This window comes from Carcharhinus amblyrhynchos, unplaced genomic scaffold, assembly GCF_965287045.1.
Source record: "Carcharhinus amblyrhynchos unplaced genomic scaffold, sCarAmb.v2.hapA chromosome_305, whole genome shotgun sequence".
Taxonomy (NCBI): domain Eukaryota; kingdom Metazoa; phylum Chordata; class Chondrichthyes; order Carcharhiniformes; family Carcharhinidae; genus Carcharhinus; species Carcharhinus amblyrhynchos.
In genome coordinates, this window is record NW_027650045.1 from 95,118 (window position 1) to 116,168 (window position 21,051).

At 48.1% G+C, this 21,051-nt stretch overlaps 1 protein-coding gene across 1 annotated transcript in view; it reads right to left on the bottom strand.

Annotated features, from left to right (window-relative positions):
• Positions 1–21,051, bottom strand: part of LOC145339065 (integrin alpha-M-like) — a gene marked incomplete at its 3' end in the record, with an annotated part of 165,647 nt that overhangs the window by 85,869 nt on the left and 58,727 nt on the right. The window contains exon 6 of the mRNA XM_080183486.1: positions 20,034–20,164. Coding sequence (XP_080039612.1) covers positions 20,034–20,164 — 131 coding nt within the window. The remainder of the gene's footprint in view (positions 1–20,033; positions 20,165–21,051) is intronic.

Below are 21,051 nucleotides of genomic sequence, written 5' to 3' on the forward strand. Positions count from 1 at the left end.
GAACAGGTCCTTTGGCCCTCCAAGCCTGCACTGACCAAGCTGCCCAACTGAACTAAAACCCCCTAACCTTCCGGGCACCATATCCCTCCATACCCCTCCTATTTGTATATTTGTCCAGACACCCCTTAAAAGTCACTATTGTATCTGCTTGCACTACTACCCCCAGAAGCGAGTTCCAGGCATCCACCACCCTCTGCGTAAAAAATCATGTCTCGTACATCTTCTTTAAACCTAGCCCCTTGAGCCTTAAACTTATGCCCCCACTTAGACTCTTCCACCCTAGAAAAAACCTTCTGACTATCCACTCTGTCCATGCCTCTCATAATCTTATAGACTTCTACCAGGTCACCCCTCAACCTCCATTTCCAGTGAGAACAAACCAAGTTTCTCCAATTTCTCCTTATATCTAATGACCCCCATACCAGGCAGCATCCTGATATGTACCCTTTCCAAAGCCTCCACATCATTCTCATAAAATACCACCTCCATTTTGATATCAACATGACCCAGAATATCGACATATCCTCCCCTAGGCTCCTCATCCATCAAGTCCCTCTCTTTGGTGAATACTGAGGCAAAGTATTCATTTCGTATCTCGCCCATTTCCTCTGTTTCCATGCATAGACTCCCTTCATTATCCTTGAGTGGACCAACCCTTTCCCTGCCTACTCTCTTGCTCTTTACATATGTATAAAAAGCCTTTGGATTTTCCTTCACCCTGTTTGCCAAGGACTTTTAGCCCTCCAAACTCCTTCCTTAAGTTCCTTCCTAAGTTCTTTATATTTTTCAAGGGCTTCATCTGTCCTCAGCCTTTTAGATCTTATGAAGCTTCCTTTTCCTTTTTGCAAGACTCATAATATCCCTTGTTATCCAGCGTTCCTGATGCCTGCCACATTTATCCTTCATTCTCACAGGTAAGTGCCAGTCCTGAATTCCAATCAATTGACATTTGAAAGACTCTCACATCAGATGTCGATTTAACTTTAAACAGCCTCCCCCAATCTACACTGTCCAGATCCTGCCTAATGTTGTTGTAGTTAGTCTTCCCCCAATTTAACATCTTTGCCCACTCTTGACCTAATTCACAAGCATCTTAAAATTTATGTAATTATGATTACTATTCCCGAAATGATCTCCAACTGAAGCTTCAATCACCTGGCCAGGCTCATTCCCCAATACCAGGTCGAATATGGCTCCTTCCTGAGTTGGGCTATTTACATACTGTTTCATAGAACATAGAACACTACAGCACAAACAGGCCCTTCGGCCCACGAGTTGCGCCGATCACATCAACACCTACCAATCTATAGACCTATCTATAATCCCCAATCCCATTAAACCCCATATACTCATCCAAAAGTCTTTTAAAAGACCCCAGCAAGTTCGCCTCCACCACCACTGACGGCAGCCGATTCCATTCACTCACCACCCTCTGAGTGAAAAACTTACCCCTAACATCACTTCTGTACTTTCCTCCCCGCACCTTAAATCTGTGTCCTCTCGTAGCGACCATTTCAACCCGGGGAAATAGCCTCTGAGAATCCACCCTATCTATTCCTCTCAACATTTTATAAACTTCTATCAGGTCGCCTCTCAACCTTCGTCTCTCCAGGGAAAAGAGTCCCAGATCCCTCAACCTAACTTCATAAGGCATGCCTCCCAGTCCAGGCAACATCCTTGTAAATCTCCTCTGTACCCTTTCAATAGCTTCTACGTCTTTCCTATAGTGAGGCGACCAGAACTGCGCACAGTACTCCAAATGAGGCCTGACAAGGGTCTTATAAAGTTGCAGCATTACCTCCCGACTCCTAAACTCAATCCCTCGATTAATGAAGGCCAGTACATCATATGCCTTCTTGACCACATCCTCCACCTGCGAGGCCGATTTAAGAGTCCCTCAAGAACCCCTCCTGGATGCTCCTTACAAATTCTGCCCCATCCAAGCCCCTAGCAGTAAGTGAGTCCCAATTGATATAGAGAAAATTAAGGTCACCCACCACAACAACGCTGTGGTTTTGCATCTTTCCAAAATCTGTCTGCTCCTCTATCTCCCGCTGACTGTTGGGAGGCTGTAATAAGCCCCTAATATTGTGACGCTGCCCTTCCTGTTTCTGAGCTCTACCCATATTGCCTCGCTACCTGAACTCTCTGAGGTGTCCTCCCTCGTTCCAGGTGTGATATTCTTTTTAACCAGTAATGCAACTTCCCCATCCCTTTTACATCCCCCTCTATCCTGCCTGAAGCATCTAAGTTCTGGAATGCACCCCCCCCCACCAACCTCTGACCCCCTCCCTCTGTCCCTTTCTCTGTGTTCCTCTCTCTCTGTGTCCCTCTCACTCTCTGTTATCACTTTGTCCCTCTCTCTCTCTCTCTTCACCACCCCCTTCCCCACAACCCCCTCTCTCTCTGTCTGTACTGAGGGAATGCTGCACTGTCAGAGGATCAGTACTGAGGGAGTGCTGCACTGCAGGATTCCCCTTGTGATGGACATTTAAAGCCTTCAGGTGAAATATTGGAAATGACGTAATGCTCATTCAGGCAATGCTCCTCCTCTTGTGTGAACTCAATTGAAGTTTGCAGACACTTTGCTTATATAGTTATTACCCAACCAAACACAGGAGAAGAATAAGAACTTCAACATCATTGAATATGACATGACTGTGGGCAGCATGGTGGCTCAGTGGGTGTGAGTGGCACGCTGACACAGTGGGTTAGCACTGCTGCTTCACAGCGCCAGGGACCCAAGTTCGATTCCCAGCTCGGGTCACTGTCTGTGTGGAGTTTTAACATTCTCCCTGTGTCTGTGTGAGTTTCCTCTGGGTGCTCTGGTTTCCTCCCACAGTCCAAAGAAGTACAGATTAGGTAGATTGGTCGTGCTAAATCATCCCCGTGCAGGTTAGAACAATTAGCCAAGGTAAATTTGTGGGGTTCTGAGAATAGGGTGGGGGAGGGGGCTTGAGTAAAATGCTCTCGTCAGGGAGTCAGTACAGAGTCGATGAGCTGAATGGCCTCCTTCTGCACTGTTGGGAATTTATGGGGCCGTTTTCCCATCGCGACCTGCAACTTTTCCGGCATGTCGGGCTGGGAGATGCGTGTCACCACCTTTTTCCAGGATTTGCGCTGGGAACACATATGCATCTCCCAGAGCCAGAGAACAGTCAGAGTCCAGATTATGCTGGAAACGGGCAGGAAGACAGGTAAGTTATTTGAATCTTTTTTTAAAGTAGTTTAAATAGGTTGAGCATGTGATTATCAGGAACTTCCCCGTCCAGATTGAATCTCCCATCCCGCCATTCAGGCGGGATTTAGAGTAGTTCCCCACGTTCAGGGAACGAACAGGAGACCCTGTGGAATGAAGTGGGGGGGGGGGCAATCAGGGCCTTCAGAGGGTCAGGCAGTGGGGGTGGTGCCCCCTTTGCATGGGCATCCTGGCAGTGCCAGTCTGTGCCCCCGGCACTGCCCAAGGGGCACCTTGGCACTGTCCAGTGGGCACCGGGCATGCCTGGGGGTGGGGCCTAATGTGGGTGGGGCCTAGGGGTGATCGGTGGGGGGGGTTCCTGCTGCCATTGCGATCAGTTTAGGATGGAGGGAAGGCAGTGATTGGTGCGGGGGGAGGGGGGGTAGCGGTTGGTCTGCCTAGGGGCCCACCAGGATGAGGGGATCGGAGGATCGCCCCTGCTGGGGGGTGTGGGCTGGACATCGGGGAGGCCAGGAGTGGGGTTGTGGGTGGGGCTGGAGGAGCAGCACTGCGGGGGTCCCCAGCTGGCCAGCAAACAGTGACAGATCGGGGTCACTGCGCATGCACAGAGTTCTGGAGCTCCCAGCCTCCAGTGCAAATACACCCCACCCCCTGGCTTTCCAATGAGATTCACGATTGGGACCTCTGCAGTGCACAGAATGGGGAGACTCGAGTGTGAAGTTGAACTGAGAAAACAATTGTGATGTAGAACAGTTTTCCCACCAATTTGGCGCTTTTGGGAGAATCGCCGCTGTGATTATATGGTATGAATTGGGGGATCTGACTGTGCATTAGCAGACTGTCCATTTTCCTACATTGTAACTATATATTCAGCACAAATTGGAGAAACATTTGGGACATGTTCACGCAGGGGGACATGAATGTAGCTGAGGAGTACACTGGGTTGCAGGGGTGTAAACTAGACAGTATTGCAATTGATAAGGGGGATGTGCTGGATATTCTTGAGGGTTTGAAAATAGATAAGTCCCCTGGTCCGGACGGGATTTACCCTAGGATTCTCTGGGAGGCAAGAGAGGTGATTGCAGAGCCTCTGGCTCTTATCTTCAGGTCGTCGTTGGCCTCTGGTATCGTACCGGAAGATTGGAGGATAGCGAATGTTGTCCCATTGTTTAAGAAGGGGAACAGAGACTTCCCCGGGAATTATAGACCGGTGAGTCTTACTTCTGTTGTGGGCAAGGTTTTAGAAAAAATTATTAGGGATAGGATTTATAGTTATTTGGAGAGTAATGAATTGATTGGAGATAGTCAGCATGGTTTTGTAGCAGGTAGGTCGTGCCTTACTAACCTTATTGAGTTTTTTGAGAAAGTGACCAAAGAGGTGGATGGGGGTAAGGCAGTTGACGTGGTGTATATGGATTTTAGTAAGGCGTTTGATAAGGTTCACCATGGTAGGCTTCTGCAGAAAATGCAGATGTATGGGATTGAGGGTGATCTAGGGAATTGGATCAGGAATTGGCTAGCAGATAGGAGACAGAGGGTGGTGGTTGATGGTAAATATTCGTCATGGAGTTCGGTTACGAGTGGTGTGCGTCAGGGATCTGTTTTGGGGCCACTGCTGTTTGTAATTTTTATTAATGATCTGGACGAGGGTATAGTTGGGTGGATTAGTAAATTTGCTGATGACACCAAAATCGGAGGTGAGGTAGATTGTGAGGAAGGGTGTCATAGTTTGCAGGGAGACTTAGACAGGTTGCAGAGCTGGGCCGAGAGGTGGCGGATGGAGTTTAATGCGGAGAAGTGAGAGGTAATTCACTTTGGTAGGAATAACAGATGTTCGAGTATAGGGCTAATGGGAGGACTCTGAATAGTGTGGGTGAACAGAGGGATCTAGGTGTATGTGTACATAGATCCCTGAAAGTTGGGAATCAAGTAGATAAGGTTGTTAAGAAGGCATACGGTGTCTTGGCGTTTATTGGTAGGGGGATTGAATTTAGGAGTCGCAGCGTCATGTTGCAACTGTACACAACTCTGGTGCGGCCGCACTTGGAGTACTGTGTGCAGTTCTGGTCCCCACATTACAGGAAGGATGTGGAGGCTTTGGAGAGGGTGCAGAGGAGGTTTACCAGGATGTTGCCTGGTATGGAGGGGAGGTCCTATGAGGAGAGACTGAGGGATTTGGGGTTGTTTTCGCTAGAAAGAAGGCGGCTAAGAGGGGATCTTATTGAAACATATAAGATGATTAGAAGTTTAGATAGGGTGGATAGTGATAGCCTTTTTCCTCGGATGGAGAAAGCTAGCACGAGGGGGCATGGCTTTAAATTAAGGGGTGGTAGTTATAGGACAGATGTCAGGGGTAGGTTCTTTACCCAGAGGGTAGTGAGGGATTTAAGAGATCCGTGGACAGGTTTATGGACGAAAAGGGATTGGTTTAGGTTACAGGGTCATTGTGTTTTAACTGGTCGGCGCAACATCGTAGGCCGAAGGGCCTGTTCTGCACTGTAATGTTCTATGTTCTATGTTCAGGTGGATAGAGTCAGAAGAAAATGTCTGTATTGCTGCTGGCAGTTCCTGAACTTCCCCTCAGACAGAGGAAGTTGCTTCAGAAGTTCCTGTAACAGGACGTGTGACCAAACTTTCATTTGCCATCAGCATCCTGTCACTTGCAGCCAATATTCCACAGCATGTTCCAGCAATGTAGCACAGGAGGAGGATATTTGGCCCATTGTTTTTGCTTCGGCTTTCGAAAGAGCTACCAGTTAGTTCCACTCTCCAGCCCTATCACGTAGCTCGCTGAATTCACCATTTCCAAATAGGTATCCAGCTGTCTTTTGAAACCTCCAATGGAATCCAATGCTCTCCTCAGCAGCACATTCCAAATCCCGGGTGGCACAGTGGTTAGCACTACTGCCTCCCAGCACCAGGGATCCAGGTTCGATTCCCAGATTGGGGCACTGTCATAGAATCCCCACAGTGCAGAATGAGGCCATTCGGCCCATCGAGTGTGCACTGACCATAATCCCACACAGGCCCCGTTCCCATAACCCCACATGTTTACCCTGCTAATCCCCTGACACTAGGGTCAATTTAGCATGGCCAATCAACCTAACCCGCACATCTTTGGGGTGTGGGAGGAACCAGAACACCCAGAGGAAACCCACGCAGACACGGGGAGAAAGTGCAAACTCCATACAGACAGTGACCCAAGGCCGGACTTGAACCCGGGTCCCTGGCACTGTGAGGCAGCAGTGCTCCACCGTACCATGTCTGTGAGGAGTCTGCACTTTCTCCCCTATGTCTGCATGAGTGTCCTCCATATGCTGCAGTTACCTCCCACAGTGTGAAAGGCATGTTGGTTAGGTGTGTTAGCCATGCCAAATTATCCCTCAGTGTACCCGAACAGGCACCGAACTGTGGCGACTATGGGGATTTTCAAGTAATTTCATTGCAGTGTTAATGTAAGCCTACTTTGACACTAATAAATAAATTTCAAAAAAATTAACAACCAGGATATAGACTCTGCAGGCGAGACAGAGGAGAGTGTAAAAGAGAAGGAGGTATTGCATTATTAGTTAAGGAGTCAGTTACTGTGGTAAGGAGAGATGATATCATGGAGGGGGCATCAAATGGAGCTTTTTGGGTCAAGCTCAGGGGAAAAAAAGGGACAATTACGTTGCGAGGTGTTAATTATTGACCCCCAGATAGTCAATGGGAAATTGAGGAGCAAATATGTGCACAATTCATGGAGGTGATTTCAACTTTCCCAACAGCAAACACATTGGTTAGCACTGCTACCTCACAGCTCCAGAGACCTGGGTTCAATTCCAGCCTTGGGTCACTGTCTGTGTGGAATTTGCACGTTCTCCCTGCGCCTGTGTACATTTCCTCCAGGTACTCTGATTTTCTCCCACACTCTGAAGATGTGCAGGTTAGGTTGATTGGCCATGCTAAATTGCCCCTTACTGTCCCGGGAAGCGTCAGTTAGAGGAATGAATGGGGTAAACATGTGGGCTTGTGGGGATAGGGTGAAATTATGGTTGGTGCAGATTTGATGGGCCAAATGGCCTTCTTCTGCACTGTAGGGTTTCTATGGTATTAACTGGGATATACATAGTATTAAGGGTGGATGGAATGGGTTTCTTGAAGTCAGGTAACTACAGCCGGTTAGCTTAACTTCTGTAGTAGGGAAAATGCTTGAATCTGTCATCAAGGAAGAAATAGCGTGACATCTGGATATAAATTGTCCCATTGGTAAGACACAGCACGAGTTCATGAAAGGAAGGTCATGTTTGGCTAATTTGCTGGAATTCTTTGAGAACATTACATGTGCAGTGGACAATGGGGAACCTGTGGATGTGGTGTATCTGGATTTCCAGAAGGCATTTGACAAGGTGCTGCACCAAAGATTGCTACATCAGATAAAGGTGCACAGTGTTACGGGTAATGTATTAGCATGGATAGAGGATTGATTAATCAATAGAAAGCAAAGAGTGGAGGTAAATTGGTGTTTTTCTGGTTGGCAATCAGTAATAGTGGTGTGCCTCAGGGGTCAGTATTGGGACCACAATTGTTCACAATTTACATAGGTGATTTGGAGTTAGAGACCAAGTGTAGTGTGTCAAAATTCACAGATGACACTACGATGAGCGGCAGAGCAAAGTGTGCAGAGGACACTGAAAGTCTGCAAAGGGATATAGATCGTCTAAGTGAGTGGGCAAGGGTCTGGCAGATGGAGTACAATGTTGGTAAATGTGAAGTCATCCATTTTAGTCAGAATAACAGCAAAATGGGCTATTATTTAAATGGTAAAAAATTGCAGAATGCTGCTGTGCAAAGGGACCTGGGTGTCCTTGTGCAGGAGTTGGTTTGCAGATGCAGCAGGTAATTAAGAAGGCAAATGGAATTTTGCCCTTTATTGTTCAAGGGATAGAGTTTAAAAACAGCGAGGTTATGTTGCAGCTGTATAAGGTGCTGGTGAGGCCACACCTGGAGTACTGTGTACAGTTTTGGTCTCTTTACTTGAGAAAGGATATACTGGCACTGGAGGGGGTGCAGAGGAGATTCACTAGGTTGATTCTGGAGTTGAGAGGGTTGGCTTATGAAGGAGAGACTGAGTAGACTGGGGCTAAACTCATTGGAATTCAGAAGAATGAGGGGAGATTTTATAGAAACATATAAGATTATGAAGGGAATAGATAAGTTAGAAGCAGAGAAGTTATTTTCACTGGTGGGTGAAACTAGAACTAGCCTCAAAATAAGGGGAAGCAGATTTAGGGCTGAGTTCAGGGGGAACTTGTTCACACAAAGGGTTGTGAACCTGTAGAATTCCCAGCACAGTGAAGCAGCTGAATGTTTTTAAGGCGGATAGATAAATTTTTGAACAGTAAAGGAATTAAGAGGTATGCTGAGTGGATCTGAATCCACGAAAAGACCAGTCATGATCTTACTGAATGGTAGGGCAGGCTTGAGGGGCCAGATGGCCTACTCCTGCTCCTAGTTCTTATGTTCTAAATATATACAGGAGAACCTTTTAAGTCAATAGGCAGAGGGTCCAACAAGGGACGGAGCTGTGCTAGACCTAACACTGGGGAACGACGCCAGACAAGTGGTTGAGGTGGTTGTGGGTCAGGGGTAGGGGGAGCATTTAGCAATCACAACAATTTAAGACAAGTTTCAAGATGTAATTTTGGATTGAGGAAGAGTGAAGTTGAATAAAATAAGGCAGGATCTGGTCAAGGTAGACTGGGAACAGCTGCAAGTGGGGAAATCTATGAACAGCAGTCAGGAGGGTGGGAGGAGGGGGCCGGGTGCATTTAGAAATGAAATGAAGAGGGTACAAGCCCAGAGAACCATGGATGACCACAGATATGCAGGATACAATCAGAAGGAAATGAAAGGCAAATTTAAGGGGAGCAAATCAGCAGAGGCATTAGTGATTTATAGAAAGTTCAGGGTGGGGCTTAAGAAAGCAATTAGGAAAGCAAAGAGGGGATATGAGAAAGCTCTGGCTCGTAAAAGGAGGGAAAATCACAAGATATTCTGCAAGTATATCAATGGGAAGAGGATAACCAGGGAAACAGTAAGGCCCATGAGGGAAGAAGGGGGCAATCTGTGGTTAGAACCAGAGGACATATGTACAGTGTTGAATAAATACTTCACATCTGTCTTCACCCAAGAGAATGAGGATGATGGCATGGGATTCAGAAAGACTGCAAGTTTCTTTGGCAAACTGACATAGGGAATGACAAGGTATTGGAGGTGTTGGCAGCCTTAAGAGTGGATAAATCTTCAGGTCCCGATGAATTGTGCCCTAGTCTGTGTGGGAGCCAAGGGAAGAGATTGCAGAGGTTCTGACCCTTTCATTCCTTTCTGGCCACTGGGGAGGTACCAGGTGACTGGTGAACTGCTGATGTGGTTCTGCTGTTTACGAACAGTGCAGGGAAACTATTGGAGAAACGTCGGAAGGAGAGAATCTACCTCCACTTGGAGAGGCAAGGCTTGACCAGGGATAGTCAGCATGGCTTCTTCAGAGGGAGGTCACAAATTTGATTGAATATTTTTGAGAAGGTGACCAGGTGTGTAGATGAAGGTAGTACAGTTGATGTAGTTTATATGAATTTCAGCAAAAACTGTAACAAGGTCCCTTATATGAGACATATAAAGAAGATGGGATACAAAGCACATGAGATACAGGGTAATTTGATGAAGTGGATTCAAAATTGACTTAGTTGAGGAGACAGAGGGTGATGACAGAAGGCTGCTTTAATGACTGGAAGCCAGTGTCCAGTGCTGGGTCTCTTATTATTCATCATCTATATAAATAACATAGATGACTACGTGGGGGGTAGGATTAGTAAGTCTGCGGATGAGACAAAGATTGGGTGGTTTACAGTGATGTGGAGTGTCTTGGGCTATAAGAAGATACAGATGGGAAGGTCAAATGGGCAGTGAAGTAGGAGATGGAATTAACCCTGAAAAGTGTGAGGTGATATGCTTTGGATGGAGTAATTTGACAAGGAAATATTCAATGAACATTATGACACTAGGAGGTTCTGTGGAACAAAGGGAGGACTTTGGCACGTTTGTCCACAAATCTCTGAAAGTGGAAGGACATGTTAGTAGGGTGGTCAGAAAGGCATATGGGACACTTGCCTTTCTCAATCGAGGCATAGATTACAAAAGCAGAGAAGCCATGTTAAACTTGTATGAAACTTTGGTGAGACCACAGCTAGGCCACAGCTGAGGCACTATGTGCAGTTCTGGTCACCATATAATAGGAAGGATGTGATTGCATTGCAGGATGTGCAGAATAGATTGACCAGGATGCTGCCTGGGATGGAACACTGATAATACAATATCAAGGGTAGGAGTATTAGCTGTGTTGAAGAGCAGAGGGATCTTGGGGTCTGGGTCCATAGGACTCTTAAATCGGCCTCGCAGGTGGAGGATGTGGTCAAGAAGGCGAATGGTGTACTGGCCTTCATTAATCGAGGGATTGAGTTTAGGAGTCGGGAGGTAATGCTGCAACTTTATAAGACCCTTGTCAGACCCCACTTGGAGTACTGTGCGCAGTTCTGGTCGCCTCACTGAAGAAAGGATGTGGAAGCTATTGAAAGGGTGCAGAGGAGATTTACAAGGATGTTGCCTGGATTGGGAGGCATGCCTTATGAAGATAGGTTGAGGGAGCTGGGACTTTTCTCCCTGGAGAGACGAAGGTTGAGAGGCGACCTTATAGAGGTTTATAAAATGTTGAGAGGAATAGATAGGGTGGATTCTCAGAGGCTATTTCCCAGGGCTGAAATGGTCGCTACGAGAGGACACAGATTTAAGGTGCAGGGAAGCAAGTACAGACGAGATGTTAGGGGTAAGTTTTTCACTCAGAGGGTGGTGAGTGAATGGAATCGGCTGCCTTTGGTGGTGGTGGAGGCGAACTCGCTGGGGTCTTTTAAAAGACTTCTGGATGAGTATATGGGATCGAATGGAATTGGGGGTTATAGATAGGTCTATGGCTTAGTAGGTATAGAAGTGATTGGCGCAACTAGTGGGCCGAAGGGCCTGTTTGTGCTGTAGTGTTCTATGTTCGATTTAAGTTATGAAAGGAGGTTGGACAGGCTTGGGTTGTTTTCATTGGAGCAGAGAAGAGTGTGGAGTGACTTGATCGGGGTGTACAAGATTGTTAGAGGCATGAACAGAGTGGATAAGGGGCAGCTGTTGCCATTAGTTGAAGGGTCAGTCACAAGGGAACATAGGTTCAAGATGAGGGGTAGGAGACATGGGGATGGCAGGAAAATCTATTTTTACCCAGAGAGAGGGAACAATATGGAATGTGCTGCCTGGGAGGGTGATCGAGGTGGATTGCCTCATATCCTTTGAAACTTACTTGGATAAGTACTTGGCACGTCATAACATTCAGGGCTATAAATCTTCTCTGCACTCTTGCCCATTTATCAGTCTTTCCAATAACAGGGCATAATTTTAAATAATATTTGAAATGATCTCCTGGATTTCGATTGTTATTATTTTTTGGCATGCATCAAATGCCTCTTGCTTTCTTCCTTATTTTCTCAACACTATCCAGAGACATCCTAGGTACACAAACTTTGGACATCCTGTATTTATTTCTCAAAGTTATGTATCCAACTTGCATCCTATTCATCTCTCTATGGTAATTCACCCATTTTGCATCCATTGTTTATCCACCAGGAAACAGTGCTCTGAGATGTATGTGTCAAAAGAAAGCGATATATTTTCACTGTTCATTCCCCACACCCTTTAATATTCCCCACAATCTAATCCTGCTTGCCATTTCACTCCCCGCACCCTCTAATATCCCATCCAGTCTAATCCCACTCTCCCCCTCACTCCCCGCACCCTTTAATATCCCACCCAGTCTAATCCCACTCTCCCCCTCACTCCCCGCACCCTTTAATATCCCACCCAGTCTAATCCCACTCTCCCCCTCACTCCCCGCACCCTTTAATATCCCACCAAGTCTAATCCCACTCTCCCCCTCACTCCCCGCACCCTTTAATATCCCACCCAGTCTAATCCCACTCTCCCCCTCACTCCCCGCACCCTTTAATATCCCACCCAGTCTAATCCCACTCTCCCCCTCACTCCCCGCACCCTTTAATATCCCACCCAGTCTAATCCCACTCTCCCCCTCACTCCCCGCACCCTTTAATATCCCACCCAGTCTAATCCCACTCTCCCCCTCACTCCCCGCACCCTCTAATATCCCACCCAGTCTAATCCCACTCTCCCCCTCACTCCCCGCACCCTTTAATATTCCACCCAATCAAATCCTACTCTCCCCCTCATTCCCTGCATCCATTAATATCCCACCCAGTGTAATACCACTCTCACCTTCACACCTCGAGCCCTTTAATATCACATCCAGTCTAATCCCACTCTCCCCGTCACCCTTTAATGTCTCACCCAATCTAATCCCACTCCGCACTTGCGCAAGGATATATTGGCCTTGGAGGGAGTGCAGAGGAGGTTCACTAGGCTGATACCGGAGATGACGGGGTTGGACTATGAAGAGAGACTGAATAGACTGGGTCTGTAGTCGTTGGAGTTTAGAAGGCTGAGGGGGGATCTTATAGAGGCGTATAAGATAATGAAGGGAATGGATAGGGTAGAGGTCCTGCTCAGAAAGGACAACAGGACTAGAAGGCACAGCCTCAAGATAAGGGGGGAGCAGTTTAGAACGGAGTTGAGGAGGAACTTCTTCACTCAAAGGGTGGTGAATCTCTGGAATTCTCTGCCCGTTGAAGTGGTGGAGGCTACCTCGCTAAATATATTTAAGACACGGGTAGATAGGATTTTGGTAGGCTAGGGGATTAAGGGTTATGGGGAGAAGGCGGGAAAGTGGAACTGATCCACTTCAGATCAGCCATGATCTTATTGAATGGCGGGGCAGGTTCGAAGGGCTAGATGGCCTACTCCTGCTCCTGTTTCTTATGTTCTTATGTAATCCCACTCTCCCCGCACTCTTTAATATCCCACCCAGACTAACGACACTCTTCTCCCCCTTTAATATCTCTTGCAATCTAATCCCTTTCTCCTCGCACCCTTTAATATCCCACCCAGTCTATTCCCACTCTCCTCCTCACTCCCCACATATTTTAATATTTTATCTACTCACATCCCACTCTCCCCCTCACTCCCCGCACCCTTTAATATCCCACAGAGTCCAATCCAACTCACTCCCCACATCCTTTTCTATCACACCCAGTCTAATCCCACTCTCGATGAATGGGATGGATAGGATAGAGGTGGAGAGGCTCGTCCCACTCAGAAAGGACAGTGGGACCAGAGGGCACAGCCTCAAGGTAAAGGGTTTAGAACGGTTTAGAACGGTTTAGAACAGAGTTGAGGAGGAACTTCTTCACTCAAAGGGTGGTGAATCTCTGGAATTCTCTGCCCGTTGAAGTGGTGGAGGCTACCTCGCTAAATATATTTAAGACGCGGGTTGATAGGTTTTTGATAGGCAAGGGGATTAAGGGTTATGGGGAGAGGGCAGGAATGTGGAACTGAAACACAACAGATCAGCCATGATCTTACTGAATGGCAGGGCAGGCTCGAAGGGCTAGATAGCCTACTTCTGCTACTATTTCTTATGTTCTTATGTTCTCCCCTCACTCCCTGCACCCTTTAAAATCCCACACAATCTAATCCCACTCTGCCCCTCACTCTCTGCCTTCTTTAATATCCCACCCATTCAAATCCCACTCTCCCCCTCACTCCCCGCACCCTTTAATATCCCACCCAGTCTAATCCCACTCTCTCCCTTACTCCCTGCATTCTTTAATATCGCACCCAGTCTAATCCCCCTCACTCCCCAAACCATTCAATATCACATCCAGTCTAATCCCCCTCACCCCCCCACACCCTTTAATATCCCACCCAGTCTAATCCCACTCTTCCCCCTCACTCCCCGCACCCTTTATTATCCCACCAAGTCTAATCCCACTCTCCCCCTCACTCCCCGCACCCTTTAATATCCCACCCAGTCTAATCCCACTCTCCCCCTCACTCCCCACACCCTTTAATATCCCACCCAGTCTAATCCCACTCTCCTCCTCACTCCCCGCACCCTTTAATATCCCACCCAGTTTCATCCCACTCTCTCCCTTACTCCCTGCATTCTTTAATATCGCACCGAGTCTAATCCCCCTCACTCCCCAAACCCTTCAATATCGCATCCAGTCTAATCCCCCTCACCCCCCACACCCTTTAATATCCCACCCACTCTAATCCCACTCTCCCCCTCACTCCCCGCACCCTTTAATATCCCACCCAGTCTAATCCCACTCTCCCCCCTCACTCCCCGCACCCTCTAATATCCCACCCAGTCTAATCCCACTCTCCCCCTCACTCCCCGGACCCTTTAATATCCCACCCAGTCTAATCCCACTCTCCCCCTCACGCCCCGCACCCTTTAATATCCCACCCAGTCTAATCCCACTCTCCCCCTCACTCCCCACACCCTTTAATATCCCACCCAGTCTAATCCCACTCTCCCCTCACTCCCCGCACCCTTTAATATCCCACCCAGTCTAATCCCACTCTCCCCCTCACTGCCCGCACCCTTTAATATCCCACCCAGTCTAATCCCACTCTCCCCTCACCCCCCACACCCTTTAATATCCCACCCAGTCTAATCCCACTCTCCCTGTCTCCTTTTAATATCCCACCTAATCTAACCCCACTCTGCCCCCACTCCCTGTGCTCTTTAATATCACTCCCACTTGCACTCTCCCCCTCACTCCCGCACCCTTTAATATCCTACGCAGTCTAATCCCACTCTCCCCCCTCACTCCCCGCACCCTTTAATATTCCACCCAGTTTAATCCCCCTCTCCCCCTCACTCCCGCACCCTTTAATATCCCACCCAGTCTAATCCCACTCTCCCCCCTCACTCCCCGCACCCTTTAATATTCCACCCAGTTTAATCCCACTCTTCCTGTCACTTCCTGCACCCTTTAATATCCCACCCAGTCTAATCCCACTCTCCCCTCACCCCCCACACCCTTTAATATCCCACCCAGTCTAATCCCACTCTCCCCTCACCCCCCACACCCTTTAATATCCTACGCAGTCTAATCCCACTCTCCCCCCTCACTCCCCGCACCCTTTAATATTCCACCCAGTTTAATCCCACTCTTCCCATCACTTCCTGCACCCTTTAATATCCCACCCAGTCTGATCCCACTCATGCCCTCAATTACTTGCACCCTTTAATATCACATCCAGTCAAATCCCACTCTCCCCACTCACTCCCTGCACCCATTAATATCCCACCCAGTCTAATCCTAAACTCACCTTCACTCCCCACACCCTTAAATACATGACCATAAAACATAGGGGCAGAATTAGGCCACTCAGTCCATCGAGTCTGCTTTGCCATTCAATCATGGCTGATTTTCTTTTTCATTCCCATTCTCCTGCCTTTTCCCCATAACCCCTGATCGCTTTATTAATCAAAAACCTATCTATCTCCATCTTGAAGGCACTCAATGACCCAGCCTCCACAGCCTCCTGCAGCAAAGAGTTCTACAGGTGCGCCACTCTATGGCTGAAGAAATTCCTCCTCATCTCTGTTTTAAAGGATCGTCCCTTTAGCCTGAGGCTGTGCCCTCTGGTTCGAGTTTTTCTAGTTTTACTAGTAGAAACATCCTCTCCACGTTCATGCTATCCAGGCCTTGCAGATCTCCCCCTCATCCTTCTAAACTCCAACGAAGATAGACCCAGAGTCCTTAACTATTCCTCATAGAACAAGCTCTTCATTCCAAGGATCATTCTTGTGAACCTTCTCTGGACCCTTTCCAAGGCCAGCACATTCCTCCTTGGATACGAGGCCCAAAACTGCTCACAATACTCCAAGTGGGGTCTGCCCAGAGCCTTATACAGCCCCAGAAGTACATCCCTCTCTTGTAATCGAGCTCTCTTGACATGAATGCTAACATTGCATTTGCCTTCCTAACTGCCGACTGAACCTGCACGTTAACCTTAAGAGAATCCTGAACAATGATTCCCAAGTCCCTTTGTGTTTCTGATTTCCTAAGCATTTCCCCATTTAGAAAACAGTCTACACTTCTATTCCTCCTTCTAAAGTGCAAAACATCACACTTTTCCACATTGTATCCCATCTGCCACTTCTTTGCCCAATCTCCTAACCTGTTCAAGTCCTTTTGCAACGCCCTTGCTTCCTCAATACTACCTGTCCCTCTACGTATCTTTGTATCATCTCAAACTTAGCAACAGTGCCTTCAGTTCCTTCCTCCAAATCGTTAACATATATTGTGAAAAGTTGTGGTCCCAGCACCAGCCCCTGAGGCACACCACTAGTCACCGGCTGCCATCCTGAAAAAGACTCCTTTATCCCCTCTCTCTGCCTTCAGCCACTCAGCCAATCCTCTATCCATGCCAGGATCTTACCCTTAACACCATGGTCTCTTAACTTATTTAACAGTCTCCGATGCGGCACCTTGTCAAAGGCCTTCTGGAAATCTAAATAAATTATGTCTACTGGTTCTCCTTTATCTAACTTCCTTGTTACCTCCTCAATGAACTAAGAACATAAGAAATAGGAGCAGGAGTAGGCCATCTAGCCCTTCAAGCCTGCCCCACCATTCAATAAGATCATGGCTGATCTGAAGTGGATCAGTTCCACTTTCCCGCTTTCTCCCCATAACCCTTAATTCCCCTGTCTATCAAAAACCTATCTACCCGTGACTTAAATATATTTAGCGAGGTAGCCTCCACCACTTCAATGGGCAGAGAATTCCAGAGATTCACCACCCTTTGAGTGAAGAAGTTCCTCCTCAACTCTGATCTAAACTGCTCCCCCCTTATCTTGAGGCCGTGCCCTCTAGTCCTGCTGTCCTTTCTGAGCGGGAAGAATCTCTCTACCTCTACCCTATCCATCCCCTTCATTATCTTATACGTCTCTATAAGATCCCCCCTCATCCTTCTAAACTCCAACGAGTACAGACCCAATCTATTTAGTCTCTCTTCATAGTCCAACCCCCTCATCTCCGGTATCAGCCTAGTGAACCTCCTCTGCACTCCCTCCAAGGCCAATATATCCTTCCTCAAGTGCGGCAACCAAAACTGCACACAGTACTCCAGTTGTGGCCTCACCAGTGTCCCGTACAGTTGCAGCAAGACCTCGCTGCTTTTATATTCTATCCTCCTCGCTATGAAGGCCAGCATCCCATTCGCCTTCTTGATCACCTGCTGCACCTGCAGACTGGGTTTTTGCGACTCATGCACAAGGACCCCCAGGTCCCTCTGCACCGTAGCACGCTGCAGCTTTTCGCCTTTTAAATAATAATCCCTCCTACTATTATTTCTGCCAAAGTAGATAACCTCACACTTGCTAACATTATACTCCATCTGCCAGGCTTACAAGGGACTCTAACAGATTTGTCAGACACAAACTTCCCATTGACAAAGCTGTGCTGGCTCAGTCCTATTTTGTCATGCTCTTCCAAGTACTCCGCGATCTCATCTTTAATCATGGATTCTAAAATCTTCTCAATGACTGAAGTCAGGCTAACCGGTCTATAATTTCCCGTCTGCTGCCTCTCTCCCACCTTAGGCAGCGATGTTACATTCGCTACTTTCCAGTCCTCTGGGTCCCTCCCTGCCTCCAGCGATTGCTGAAAAATCACCACTGATGCCTCCACAATTTCCTCAGCTATCTCTTTTACGACCCTGTCTACCTTCTGATCTTTCAGTTTCCCCAGAACTTCCTCCTTAGGGATGGCCACTGCACTCACCTGTGCCCCCTGAGCTCTGGCATCCCACTGGTGTCTCCCACTGTGAAGACTGATGCAAAGTAACTATTCAGTTCCTCTAACATTGCTTTGTTTCCTATTATTACTTCTCCAGCCTCATTTTCCAGTGGTCCAATGTCTACTTTTGCCTCTCTCTTATTTTTTTATTGAAAAAAATTTCCTGTTGTCTTTTGTATTACTAGCTACCTTACACTCATATTTCATCTTCTCCCCCCTTATTGCTTTTTTAGTTGTCTTCTGTTCACTTTTAAAGGCTTTCCAATCCTCTGTCTTCCCACTGATCCTCGCCACTTCGTATGCTTTTATGCTGTCCTTGACATCCCTCGTAGGCCATGGATGCCTCGTCCTCCCCTTAGCCTGTTTCCTCCTCCTTGGGTGAATTTCTGTTATGCCTCCCGAATAACCCCCAAAAGCTCCTGCCATTGCTATTCCACAGTCCTCCCTCCTGGGCTCCCTTTGCAGTCAACTCTGGCCAGCTCCCCCACCTCATCTATTTCCTATAATAGAGACACGTAGGACAAGGGGCCATGGACTTAAGGTGAGGGGGGAGAGGTACAACACAGATATTAGAGGGAGGTTTTTCACACAGAGGGTAGTGGGGGTATGGAATGCTCTGCCAAGTAAGGTGGTGGAGGCAAACACGCTAAAAGTCCTTTAAGAGTAACTTAGACAGGCACATAACTGAGTTGGAGATGGGTGGATATAGGAGATCATTTTTAATAAGGGTCATTAGCATTGGGGCGTCCCTGGTAATGTAAATGGGTATGGTATGATAATAATGTTTTTTCTCTTTTCATTCACAGGTTTTAAGTCGGTCCACCTCATGTCCAACGAGGGGCATACACGCGATGGGTCGTACTGGGACTGCTCTTGGTTGTTCGAGATTGGCCTAGTGCTTCATGTCGTTAGTGTGTGCCTAAACTGGACCAGGTACTGGGCAAGACGACAGCTCAGTGACTATCGCTGATTGCTGTGCAGACACATGGATTTGGGCCGGTGTCTGTGGGAGTTTGCGCATTCTCCCCGTGCTTGCGTGGGTTTTCTCCGGGTGCTCCGGTTTCCTCCCATGCCCCAAAGATGTGCTGTTAGGCTGATTGTCCCTAAATAAGTTGTCCCTAAATCAGTTTCCCTCAATCTGGATGGCCATAAAACATTAGATAGGGGTCATGGGTAGAGAGGTGGACTGGTGGTGTTGAGATGGCGGCGCGGGCTCGTTGGGCCGAAGGGCCTGTTTCCCGGGCTGATTTTGTTCTTTGTTTTTTCTTCTTTTTTTTATCTCTTTGTAGTTATGTTTATTTAATTGCAATACTGTTACGTCTGATTCCAGTTTCTGCCTCTCAAACTGCAGGATAAATTCTATCATACTGCACTCACTGCTCCCTAAGGGTTTCTTCATCTTAAGTTCCCTAATCAAGTCTGCCTCATTACACATCACCAAATCCAGAATTGCCTGGACATTCCATTCAGTCTAATCCCACTCTCTCCCTCATTTCCTACACCCTTCTTTTAATCCCACCCAGTCTAATCCCACTCTCCCGCTCGCTGCCCGCACCATTTAATAACCCATCCGGTCTAATCCCACTCCCCTCTCTCTCCCCGCACCCTTTAATATCCCACACAGTCCAATCCCACTCTCGCCCATCACTCACAGAGAGATACACGACACTCACGGGCAAATGGTCGCTGCCCGGGGGAGACGGACGTTGCCCGGGGGGGGGAGAGATGGTTGCTGCCCGGGGGGCAGATGGACATTGCCCGAGAGAGACAGACACTGCCGGCGAGAGACGGACACCGCCCCGGGGGAGACGGTCACCGCCCCGGGGGAGACGGTCACTGCCCCAGGGGAGACGGTCACTGCCCCGGGGGAGACAGACACTGCCCAAGAGAGACGGACACTGCCCCGGGGGAGACGGACACTGCCCGAGAGAGATGGTCACTGCCCCGGGGGAGACAGACACTGCCCGAGAGAGACGGACACTGCCCAGGGGGAGACGGACACTGCCCGGGGGAGATGGTCGGCTTTCTACCTGGACATCCCGAAGTTTGAAGCGCCGCAGCATTGTCATTATGAAGTCCTTCATTCGTATGAAGTCATCTGGTAAAATACTGCCTGAGCCATCAATGAGGAAAGCGAGGTCAACTTTCGCAGTGAAACAGTCTGGGGCGGGGCGGGGGGTAGAGAGTGGCAAAAGGGAGGTAGTGAGGGAGAGTGATGGAGGGCGAGAGAGGTGGGCCAGAGAGGGAAAGGGAGAGTGAGAGAGGGGGTGAGGGACGGGGGAGGGAAGGAGGGAGAGACAGAGAGACACAATCAATCATTGTCCAGAAGACAGAGCAAGCAGCTACAGCCCAGTGTGAATCAGAGAACATGCTGAGAAAGGTCCTGTGCTGGGACACAGCAAACACAACCCCCAGCAGCTGGAGGCAGAGAGAGGAAGCACAGCTCTCTGCAGGAAGAGCTGGCTCTGTCTCAGAGATTGAAACAACAATGCTCTGCTGGGAAAATGGTCACTGCTGTCAGACACATGAGCAGCATAAACCCAATTCACTACTGGAGCACCAGTGGATGAGTTCAAAATGCAAAGTGCAGTTTGACACATCAGACCAAGAGGAGTACAACAGAGAGAAAAGTGTGGAGTCAAAACTCACCAATCCACATGACGTACTCTGTACCCTCCAAATACATAACAAACCTGGGAATGTTTAACTCTGCATCTAACCCTGTGCTGTACCTGTCCTGGGAGTGTTTGATGGGGGACAGTGTAGAGGGAGCTTTACTCTGTATCTAACCCCATGCTGTACCTGTCCTGGGAGTGTTTGATGGGGGGGGGGCAGTATAGAGGGAGCTTTACTCTGTATCTAACCCCGTGCTGTACCTGTCCTGGGAGTGTTTGATGGGGGACAGTGTAGAGGGAGCTTTACTCTGTATCTAACCCCATGCTGTACCTGTCCTGGGAGTGTTTGATGGGAGACAGTGGAGAGGGAGCTTTACTCTGTATCTAACCCCGTGCTGTACCTGTCCTGGGAGTGCTTGATGGGGGACAGTGT